This window comes from Channa argus, chromosome 24 (assembly GCF_033026475.1).
Source record: "Channa argus isolate prfri chromosome 24, Channa argus male v1.0, whole genome shotgun sequence".
Lineage (NCBI taxonomy): Eukaryota > Metazoa > Chordata > Actinopteri > Anabantiformes > Channidae > Channa > Channa argus.
In genome coordinates this window covers 167,064-179,611 of record NC_090220.1, presented here as the reverse complement: position 1 = coordinate 179,611, position 12,548 = coordinate 167,064, and the positions used below count along the sequence as shown (strand labels likewise).

Here is a 12,548-nt window from a genome sequence, read left to right as displayed (position 1 = left end):
AAATACAAGAAGAAGAATGTTGTTTGTCGAGAAGTGCAAAGCAGCAACAGGTACACTACAACTCAGGGGGAAAAAACGACTCAAAGGTTGTGTATATAGATATTTTGTTTTTTAATCTGGTTATCAGGGATAAAGTATTAATTATCGAAGGCTGCTATGCTAGTGGGGTCTCAGAACTCTTGAAACACGCTTAATACTTAAATGCTTCATCCCACTCTTTTTGCTGGAATGGAATATAAAAAACCTAATTTGAAATTGTATTTACTACATTGGTTTCTTTCTTGTTGTGGTATCCAGTATTTAAAGGCTATTGGTACCAACTACCAAATTTCTTGTAGCTTGAATACTTGTATTCATAATGACGTTTTAATGTAGGGTCATGGAGTATGATGTGCAAAGGAGTGCTGAAGTATTGAAAACACTTTCTCCTTTCTGAAACTGTTATAAAAGCCTACATTCAACCAAACAATGCTCACTAGTTAACACACTAGGTAATTATGGTAAACTGTAAATTGCTATGTGTTCTTAAACACTGCTAGCCAGGCTGCTGTTACTTCAGCAAAATCTTCAGTTTCTCTTAATGGTCCCTGCTCCAAACAAAGCTATACAATAGTGACAAAACATATTATTAAAAAAAAACATTGCATCTGTCAGCAGAGCCTGCATGTACCAGTGAGATGAGAAGATCTCATTGCCTGACGAAAATTGACATTACACTTGTGTGCTGGCATCTGTTTAATAGCCATAACAATTAAAAACACAAAACATATTAGTGGCTATATAAAAGAAATGTTGAGGTATTGAGGCATTTAAGACAACTGGTTTATTTGTTCTTTTGTCAATGGTGTCTGCAGTTTCAAAACCACCAAGTCACATGCTAGTGCTCGATTATTGTTCCAATGGAATTTGACAAAAATAGTCCATGTGTAAAACTCATGGAAAGATGACTCACTTTCAGACGACTGTGGCATGGCAAGCCCCTGGAGCATAAGTACTGCCAGTCAGCTCTACCTGTTGGCTCCTGGTGGCTCTCTTTTTATTATCTTGGCTAGAAGTGATGCCATGGCTGACCAGCCTGGTACCCCACAGTGCTTGCTAAATGCAGAGCCAAACTATCAGTGGTTGCCTGAGCTTCTTTGTTTCATTTCATCCAAGGTAACTAAAAAAAAAAAAAAAAACTTTACACTCTTTAAAGAGTGAGGCCATTTATAACTTAGGGAATGCACACACAGCAAGGTGCAGACCAGTTGGAGTTCAATAAAAGTTGATAAATAAAATATGTCACATAACTTTTCTCTAGCACACAAAGGAATCCATAATGACAATTGCTCATTTGTACTACATAGCTGTCTTGCAGTGATCACCAGAAATAAAACAAGTTAAATACCATACTACGAGAAAAAACACATAAAAAAAGACAAAACAAAAACCTTAGCATACTGACTTATTCCACTAATCTGGTTAGTTGTTAATGTGTGACACCTCTGACAGTTGTCATGTCATCACCTCTTTATGCTACCTGGTTGAAATACCATGGTTGGCATATTGCCCTGAATTGAAAAACAGTTATGGTTATACTGTATCAATATGATTAGCAACTGCCTGTGAACTGGCCATGGTCATGCTAGAAAATTAGCACAATCTGACAATGCCAATTTCTCAGCTAATTATAAACGGAGCTTTTGTGATGTCCACAGGTGAACTTCTATCAGGAAAAATATAGCTACAGATTACCATTGAGTTGATAAAGATTTAGTAAGACATGAAATACATGAAGTTCTTTGTAGATAAGACAACAAAATGCAGTTGAGTTTACAATTGCACAGTGAATACTGGACACATATTATTGCATATACAGTAAAACAAGCTATTGTGTTAGTATGTCCATAAAGTTAAAATTATGGTGAGGCACATGGCAGCTGCTTTAAGCTTAGACAGGCTGAGAGAAAACCATTCGGCTTGTGGGTGATTTCGGCTTATAATGTACAGATTTTGGTAATGGTTGGAACCTGAGTTGACAGTCCTTAGTCCTCTGCCATTCACATTTTCCACATCATATATGTACAAGTCTCAGATGGAAGACAGCTGGCAGAGGATGGTCTCAGCACTGTGGACAGAACACTGCTGTTGTCTTTAGTGTGGGAGGAGGTGCTGAAGCTCCAGACTGCGACAGAGAAAGAAAGATGATGGCAGCACAGAATTAGACCTGTAGATGCTGTGAGACATTCTTTGCCTGTCACAGGAAGAAGATCATCTGCCAGGCTTTCAGGATAATGGTTTAGATGTTCTATCCCCGGTGGGGGTGGTGCAGATAATTATTCCTAAGAGCTCAATTTGACCATTTAATAACTACCTCAAAGCATATATACAGCTGCCAAAAGAACAGAACAAGTGAATTTACAGACCTATTGATTTTTTCTCTTCTAAAGTGTGTTAAAGGTGTAGCATGCACATCATATTCATGCATAATGCATTGCTCTAGTCTGTTGGCAATGACTCCATTCTGGAATGGTAAGTTTACACTTGCTGCTGTTGGACCTAGACCTGATCTGATTGGTGCAGGTTTTGCATGTAACATTTATTTGTTCATTGTGCTGGGACTTAATCATTCTTGTATAAATGAGAAAGGGTTTTAAGAGTGACAATAATGCCCATCCTATGTTGACATTAATATGACATTTATAGAATATAGTACTTGTTGCGGTGCATTTCAGTAACTGATATCCTTTCTATTTTACTTCTCAGTGTTCATTAATATTAAAGCCAACAGTAATTTGCATTTTCTACACTGTGTGCAGCTGACTGGGACTAGTATAAAAGGAAGGTGACCCTACCACACAGTCACAATAAAATACATGCACGTACAGCTGCATCACTGCCTGGGAGCCCAACATACAGTAGGCTGTGCAGCAGCTGAAGTAAAACAGTACAAAGTAATACCTTAAAAAAGTAGACATTTCCAGATGTCCATTGTGAAATAGTTCACACAAGCTACGTTGAATCTAATTAGTCTGGTTACTCTGGTTAATCCAATGTTACGCATTTATGATCCCAATTCCAAAAAGATGTGAAACTGTAAATAAAAACAGAATGCAATAATTGGCAAATATCATCAACAATTTCAGAAAACCTTTTTTCAACATAAAATTGTGAAGACTTTGAAGATTCTCTGAATCTGAAGATTCAGAGTATCAGGAGGAATCTCTGTGCACAAGAGACAAGACTAAAGGTCAAAACTGGATGTGTGTGATCTATGGGCCCTCAGGCAGCACTGCATTAGAAACAGGCCTGATTCTCTACTGGACATCACTGCATGGATTCAGAAACGCTTCCAGAAATCACTGTCTGTGAACACAGTTCACTGTGCAATCCACAAATGTAAGTTAAAGCTGTATCATGCAAAAAAGAAGCCATATGTGAACACAATCCAGAAACCACACCGAGTTCTCTGGGCCAAAGCTCATGTAAAATTATCTGAGGCGAAATGGAAAACTGTTGGGAGAGGGACCATCCAGCTTGTTTATCAGTAGACTGTTCAAAAGCCACAGTCTATCAGTGCCATCAATGCTGAAAAGTACATGGAGGTTTCAGAGCAACACATACTCCCATCTAGACAACGTCTCTTTCGGGGAAGACCTTGTATATTTCAGCCGGACAATGCTAAACCACATACTGCATCTACCACAACAGCGTGGCTTTGCAGGAGAAGAGTCTGGGTGCTGAACCAGTCTGTCTGCAGTCCTAACCATTCACCAATAGAAAATATTTGGCACATCATAAAACAAAAAAAGTATAGCAACAAAGGCCCAGGACTGTTGAGCAGCTAGAATCCTCCAGCAGACAAGAATAAGACAACATTCCTCTCCAGCAACTGGTCTCCTCACTTCCCAGACATTTACAGATAGTCGTTAAAAGAAGAGGGATGCTACACACTGGTAAACATCTCCCACTTTTTTGAGATATGTTGCTGCTATCAAATTCAAAATCAACTCATATTTTCCCTGAAATGTAATAATTTCTCGGTTTCAACATCTGATATGTTGTTTATGTTCTATTGTGAAAAAAATATGGGTTGATGAGATTTACAAATCATTGGATTCAGTTTATATTTTCGTTTTACACCTCTTCCCAACTTTTTTTGGAATTGGGGTTGTACATTTTTGCACGCTGTATTCCATAACAGGGAATAGAACTGTTGACATCTGTAGGCAAAATTTCCAAGCCTTGAGCAAACAATGCTCTTTCGTGTTATCGTGGTATGAGCAAAAAATTGTACCAAAACAAGTTTTTCAAAAATAAAATATTAAAATTCCAAACATACACCAATTATGCCATCACCTCATTAAAAGTCAAATTGCTTCAAAATAAACCGAAACATTATAAATCTAATAAATACACGGGAACATAAATAACCTAATCTCTGAATTAATATTTCTCTAAGGCTGTTTTAAGCTATTCCTCCACCAACATACATAAATAAATCTTAGGGGGAAGCGCTGCTTCTTATTAAAAAATGTTATTCATTTATTTTCTAAAAAGAATAGGTGAAATGAGATATTTCAGTAGACAGGAATCTGATATACCAGGTTCTGTGTAGGTGTGAATACTACAATTCTCACCTTGGGTGTTTTCCTAGTAAGTCGAGTTGAGGTAGTCACACAGCCTCAGGAGATTCCCTGTTGTGTTTGCACTGTGGTTAGACTATTTCATTGTCAAAGCTTCTGTGTGCTGGATTTTACTGAAGGCTGAAGACTGGAGTCTTGTTATGTGAGACTTATCCACACTTATTTTTATCCCAATTTATATGATAACCCACTGTTTTGATTAAGTTAGATGCTGTGTTTTCTTTACATGACAGCAGTTACAAAAACACTTTAAAAATGCATTCTGTTAATGTGAAAGATTGAATGCGCTGCACTCACAACATCTAGTAGGCTGAAAACACATTGTTTTGACATCAAAACCATAATCATAAATTGATAGTTGAATGACAGAAATCAGATAGCACAAAATTTTCATCCTATAATGTAGACCAAACCTGATTGGTTGTCTTTTTTATTATCAAAAAACTGGGATGTGGTGGAATGTGTCAAAAAAGGAGATCAGTCAACAATAAAGTTAAACTGCACCATGCACCACTGAGAAATAAATGGCTAAACTAATTTTTGTGTTTTGACTATATGTTACCAATAGTTTGCTTAATACAAGACAATCCCTACTGATTATGTATTTTTATTTCACATTGAATTTAGCTTCTGACAATAAACTATGTTGCAATATACTTCAAGAAAATACACTAAGCAGTTTGTGGCTACTCAGCCCTATATACAACAAACTGCAATGTAATGTGTGTTCTGAAAGGTCAATCGTGGTCGACATTACATTTTTCCCATGTTTACCACTGTCTGCCATAACAATAAAACTACCAATCAGGTAATACTAATGTTGTGGCTGATCAATGTATACAGTCCAAACATAATCGCATATTGGAACAGTATATGAATGTGCGTATTTTTAAAAGAGTTTCAACTTTTTTATCATGTATTTGTGAAAGAACCTGACAAGAGAAATCAACTATTTATTATTTATTCCTAAATGTTAAACAAAGTGTGGGTCCAGACTTTTAAGCAGAGCAGCAGTTATTGCTCACACAGACATCCAAAAATGCATACAGTCCATTCAATGTGCAAGCAGATACATAATGAAAGGGATTCATTTATTTCTCTTTCAGATGGGCATTTTCAGTGTTGGCCTTTTGATCAGGTTTTGATGTTTTTAACACTCACCTAAAGCTAAATAATAAATTGCATGGCTTTTCTTAACCACTGATGGTAATAATATTTAAAAGTGGCATAAGCAGAAAATATGGGAAATGTTAATTTGGCATATCTAGTTCTTTCTACAGTGTACGAGGCTTAGCACAAATTCTGCCACATACAGACTCTGTTAGCTGCTGTAACAGCCAGTGGTGAATAACACCAGCTCTGGTAGCATTCTCTTATAGTCAAGGTGCTTCTTGATATATTCTGGGTTCAAGAAAACTGTGTGTCCTTTTGGAATTGCATTTAGTAGTGACAACTGCTTTTATGTACATAATAACACATTAAAGACATAGTAACATTACAGATATCATGAGCAGAATGCTGCTGGAAAGTGGACTACTTGTTAGGGATCCGCCACCCCCTGCAGATGTTGTCATGGAAACACTGTCTCTTTTGGGGTTTTCTCTCTCTCTGTGTGTCTCTCTCTTTGACACAATGCAGCATTAGGATGTTAATGTTATACTTAATGCTGGAACACCACAGTTCAGGTTTCCATGTGACTCCCACGCTTACATAATACTGTAGTTGAAGAGGGAAGTCACTTACAGTTAATCACCATAGAAAGTATGTAGGATTATTAAAGCCAGTGCTTGTCACTTCTTTATATATATATATATATATATATATATATATATAAATTTACATCTGTTTTGTTGTTTACAGAAAAAATTATTATTAATATTGGTTCTACCACTTTTTAGTATACAAAAAGGCTTTTAATTGACATTTCAGTGAAATTGTGTTTCTGTAAAAGCAATAAAAGCAACCACGTTGGCCTTGACTCTATATAGAATCGTGTCTGGACTAACATGGCTTTCCTTCTTCTGTTCCTATTCATGTCAGAGCTCGGTGGTAATGTTAAGTCAAAGCTGAGTTATGGCTACAAAGTATCCAGTGGCTGCAACTGATAAAACCATATACAGTAATTATTTTAAGGTACACAAGTTGGAACTTTGACTGTAAATGATTCTTACTCTAACTCTCTGAAGTTCCCACTACTTGAGCATTTCTGGTTTGTGTAAACAATTTCCAGTGTGGACAATTTCTGATTAGCTTACTGGATTTTAGTTAACTTGTATCAAGTGTTTTGTCAGTGACTAACAGAACAAGGTCTGATGTAAGACCTACATAAGACTTAAATTTCAAAACACTTAATTGTATTTATTAACAATGCTGAATTATTTGTGATGTAATGTTATAAGTAAATAATCTGTTGTGTGGTTATAATTAAATGATCTGTTGTGTGGTTAAATTATATCTTATCTTATAGATATATAAGTGTTAATAATATTTTTAATGAGGGGCTGTCTTAGACTTTTCTGTACCAATCTGTTGATTTACAGCCTGAGGTGTCCAAAAAACATCGAGGCGGCTTTTACTGTGTTGAAATGAATGGTCTTCTTTCAAGGGCCTGTGATAAACCTGCTGATGTATTTAGCACATTGCAGATATCCCAGGATATCCCTAACCCTCTAGGGGAGGGTGAGAAGGTTACAGCTGCACACTGGTGTATTTGGAACAGTCTGTGTTCGATTTACCGGTGACGTAACCCAAGAGCGTTGAGTCCTGCGCCGCAGTCAGTCCTGAGATGAATGCACAATATTCAAATACAGTTTACCTGGTTCTCTCACTCCACCCTGTGGGCTCACCATGTCATCACAATCACACACAAACTAAAAAGGATGTTTATCTTTTGCAAAATGCAAAGCCAATTGATACAATTACTTAAGGGTAAAAATCATTGCACATTATTAATACCACCAGTTTTCAATGTTTTAAAAAAATATTCATTTTTAAATTCTACAGTTTGATATTTTATATCAACTACAGTTGTGTAACAGATTGTACAGTTTATTTTAGATATAAGTAAGACTAAACAAATAAACAGATCACTAGGCATAATTTAACACTTTTTGACCATGAAAGTGTAAAAGCAAGTTTTCAAGAAACACTTTATTTCCAGAAATCACAGTTTAAAACATAACAATCTAATTAGTTACTTATAATCTCATAACAACATTTACTTTATTTACCAGAATATTTTGAATGACACTTTCAGGAACAAATAGTTATTGTTTCTTTGTTTTCATCCTTTTATTTCCCAAGGAGAGGCATGCAGATGACATATTGGCATCCCTGTTTCCTGCTGTGAAAAAATTGTGTCTCTGTGAGAGTATCATTTCAAAACGTTGATTCGTGGTCTTAAGGCTAATAGCTAAAGCATGGCAGCATGGCAGGCACATGAAGACATTTTGTAGTCGCGAAATGCTGAGCAAAGATTTGACACAGTTCAGCACCTTGGACAATTCCTGCAGCGCTTCTGTGTTAATCCATCAGAGGGCGCAGTAATCACACTATAACATGCTGCATTGAGGCAGACTGTTTAATATGGGACCACAAATTTTCTCCGCTGCTTTGGAGAGGGTGCTTTTCTTTCTTTCTTTATTCAATACTCCTACCAATATTATTTTAATGCACTCTCTGGAAATAATTGATGTACGGGTGCTTTCCACTCACTCATTCTCTTCACTGCTTACTGTTAGGAATCCAGCTGCGTTTTATGTACAATCTCTACGGTCAAGTCAAATGAGCGAGGGAGGAACAGAGGGAGAGATTTGTCCAAAGCATGAATACATCAATGTGCGGTAACCGGTTTTAAAATGTGACAGCCATGCATGATCTGAAGTTGCATAAAAACACGTCCAGTGGACCCGAGTGGCGCCACGGCCACATTTAAGAGGGCAGCCCGCTTATTAACTGCCACCGCGGACCTCCTCCCCCTCCCTCCGTTTCCACTGTAGAGTGGAGTGTTTGGCGGGGGACCCGACGAGCTCTGGTCTGTGCTGTTTGTCTTGGAGTGAGGCTTTGGACTGATGTCTCTGCCTGTCAGGAATTTAAAGTGTCTCTCGCCGGTCATGTGCCAGTGTAAGGTCATCTGCAGCAACCGGACCCTCTCCCTCATGTTCGGGTGTAAGGTAAGCCTGGGGCGCAAAAATGCACAACGTGTCCATCAGTTTGTCCATATTCGTACAAAGTAACAGACATAGGCCTACGTATGAAACGCGAGTTTACGTTTGACAGTGATCGGATTCCCCTCGTTTGCTGCAGGTTATATCTCATTCAAAGCGCGCTTTTCCTAGTTGCACTGCTACTATAGTAATGAGTTGAGGGATCACACTTTTTCTGTAGCCCATATGCTCTCACGTACCAGCATATTCAAACAAAATTACCTCTACATCACCCAGTAGTCGATTTTCCATTCTCACGGTTAGCCGGTTTCCATGAACAGGCGACAGCATCCTCTCCATGCATTACTGGTGACAGCTATTCTTTAACAGGGTAAACGTTTGCTTACATGTAGTGAATCAAACAGCGGTCTCTGCCAGATGTGTCTTCCGTGTCCGTAGGTCGGCCGCGCTAATATAACTATGGTTCAACATGCTGAATTGCTTACATTTTGCTTTGCATTCCGGCGAAGCCAACAGTGTGCACTGCCTGTGACCTTGGGAGATGCACCTTATTGCTTAGAGTCACTTAAACATCATTCATCATCAAGAGGCTTCACCCCCAGGGTGACATCAGGTAGCACGAACAGTGTCCCTGCGGTTTTCTATACTCTAGTGATGAATCACAGCCAGATGTTTCCAGCCTTTTATGATCAGCAAATTGCAGGCTGTTATGTTTAGCTATGTGTTTGCAGTATGTGTTTTGGTCGCTCTCTTTGCTGCTATGATGTGGACTGTGTGGTTCAAAGACAGAGCCTGGTTATTCATTTATTCACTGATGGTCCATCACATCCCAGATTCTCCTCCCTCTGAGCTTCAGGTGCTTCCAGTATGGCAGCCAGCTCAGAGTTCCCCTCCACATTGCACTCTGGTCTGTTAGCTTTGCGAAGCCAACTCTGACTACACTGGTGCACCGAGGCCAGGAATGGTCCTCACGGATGCATGTGTACATGCATACAAAGCTCCAGATAATTTGTTTGTTGATTCAGTTCCAACAGTTTGGTTTGTGTTGTCTTGTTGCTACAAATCTAGTTCTTTGATTAGTTTGTATCATTAGGATTGAAATAAATTACTATCCCAGTTATTATTTATTATATTTTATGCTGAACAAGACAATATTAAGATCTGAAAAATACTGCCGGTAAAAATATTCTCCATGTTTTTTTTCTGGGTATCTGAAAGTGGTGCCTTGCTGTGCTCAAGGCTGAGTATTACTAGCACAGATAATCCCTTTGCGTCTCCACGTCATGCTCCTTCCTGGCTCATATCTTCCCCCGTAACTCCATCTGAGACACCACACCTTCATGTGGGAAAAATTCTCCTCCCCCAGACTCAAGTTGCTTCCACTGTCATGATGACGGTACACTGAAATGTAACTCGACAGCAAGCATTTATTCTGAAACAAAAGCAGATTTCAAAATGGCAGTGACTGTTCATTTAAAATTAATCGTGCTTTGTTTGCAATATGTAAAACAGTTTTTAACAGATCTGTCTTTAAGCTGATCTCAGTTACATTTTACAGATACTTTGTTTCTGATAATTGGGTTCACAATAAAGCTCTGCATTGTTCAATAGTGCCCAAATACCCAGTCTGTAGAAATTTCTGCAGGTTCTGTAGCTCATAAACAGGTTGTGTTGCAGTCTCATGGTGGGTTGTTATCAGTAGTATTTTACTTGGCCAAGCCTTTTGGGATGCACAGCATATTGTAGGGATTTGTTTTTATTGATCCTTTATATCCTGTCCCTGTGGATCTATATATCTTGCTTTTGCTGTTGGTTTTATTACCTCCATTCCCCCAAACTGACATAGATTTGCCAAACATCTATGATACAATACAGTCACGTGACTGCGTAATTCCCAGGGTGATCTCCTAAGGTTGTTTGTTTGCATGACTTTTCTTCTATATGAAAGTCTAGGACATATATCTTAAATTCATAAGTGCTTTAATGTATTGCTTTTACTAGCACTTAATACTCATTCATAGCTGTGCAAAATTTAATCAAGTCATACTTAAATTTGACTTTAAGCTGCATTTTAGTGCAGGGCTTATACAGAAAGATATTCAATGTAAACGTTTAAAAGGATATTAGTGTAATGAATAATTTACTAGTCAGAAATCAGGGTGCCCTCATCTCAATATCAAAATCAATGATCTCTTCACCCTTTTAATTGATTCTTAGACGTCTTTACAGGAAAATGGACAGGAAAACGATGTGCTGTCACTCATTGCCAGCCAACCAATCAGTATTGATATCAGAGATAATTTTGCTTTGTTAGATGTGTGATGTAAAGTCTGTTATTTCATGTGGGTTTAAGACACTGGTTTTACATTTCTCATCCTTACTGTACCTGTTTTATAGCTTTGCAAACAAACATTTCCTCTTATGGAATTGACCTATTTTATCCTGTGCTTTGTATCCTCTTCCTTTACAAAGAGCAGTGAGCCTCAGCTCTGATAGTAAGCTTGGAGAAATGCAACAACAACAATCTGCAGCAGCAAATATGAATGCTCTGTTCAGGTCTCCTCCACTTTGCTAACTTGGGCTTCTTGACTTATATGCTACCAAATACTGCAGCTGGTGGTGTGTAAGCAAAGGATGTGCAGTTTATAGCTAAGTAGCACAGTCACTGTATAAAAACTTCCACTGCAGAAATGGCCCCATCTATCTATAAAATAACATGCAACACCCAGCAATCTTTTGTTGCTCACATGAATAAATATGGTTTTGATGGAATGACTGTGCAGAACATATTGGGTTTTGGGGCGACTGTAGTGCAGTAAAGTAGAGCGGTCGTCCACCAATCCCCCAGTTGTTGGTTTGATCCCGGCTCCTCCGGTCACATGTCGAATTGTCCTTGAGCAAGACACTGAACCTTAGTTGCTCCCGGTGAGTGTTGGCCAGCTGCATAGCAGCTCCCCCAAAGGTGTGCGACGGTGTATGTGATTGTGAGAGTGCAAATGTTGAATAAGAAGCAGTGTAAAGTGCTTTGAGTGCCAATAGGTAGAAAAGCACTATATAAGTGCAGAGAATTTACCATTTCTGCAAGACCATGGCTTATATGTAATAAGTCAAATGTTCAAACTTGCCAAAATTACTTTTTACACATGTTAAACCCATCAGAACTAAATATGCATATTATTGCAAGAAGGGTTGCCTAGTTACAGGTTTTACTGTGAAAAATGTTGCGGTGAGCACAACAGCAGAAGAACTACAAGCAGGTGGTCACCTTGAATAACCAGGCCTTTTTATAGCCACTGTTAAGAAATGTTAGATATCTGATTTATCATAATTGATCTTGACTGCCAGGTAATAAACAAACAATATCATAATGTATTATAAAACACCTTGATATGCACAATCATCCTTAAAAAAATAATTCAGCCTCAGTATAGTCACAGACAGAACCAAAATAATTCTTTGCTAAAGACATAAATAAGAGAATAACTAAACCAAATAAGGCTAAAATCACAATGTGAAAGAAATACTTTCTTGACAGAATGCTAAATTTGGGGTCTATATCTTAAATAAGCTGCAACTTCAACCTTCAGTGTTTTTGCCTCAGGAGATGCAATACATTCCACTGCATATGCAAAACATGTCATTAGGCAACTATTTGGTCAATACTTCGATACTCATCAAAGGAACAAATTACACCAGTGTATCATAGAAAACACAATTTGGGACAGCTCTACAAGCAAATCAGGGATGTAACAATACC

General features: G+C 38.0%; 1 protein-coding gene across 5 annotated transcripts in view; it reads left to right on the top strand.

Annotated features, from left to right (window-relative positions):
* LOC137109115 (disks large homolog 4) overlaps positions 1 to 12,548 on the top strand; it is a 64,461-nt gene that overhangs the window by 15,062 nt on the left and 36,851 nt on the right. Inside the window, exon 1 of one of the 5 annotated variants that reach the window (XM_067494528.1) lies at positions 8,641 to 8,797. The exons of the other annotated variants lie outside the window; for them this stretch is intronic. Within the exon in view, the coding sequence (XP_067350629.1) occupies positions 8,696 to 8,797 (102 nt within the window). The 5' untranslated portion in view covers positions 8,641 to 8,695. Of the gene's footprint in view, positions 1 to 8,640; positions 8,798 to 12,548 lie in introns of those variants that run through there. 5 annotated transcript variants of the gene reach the window in all.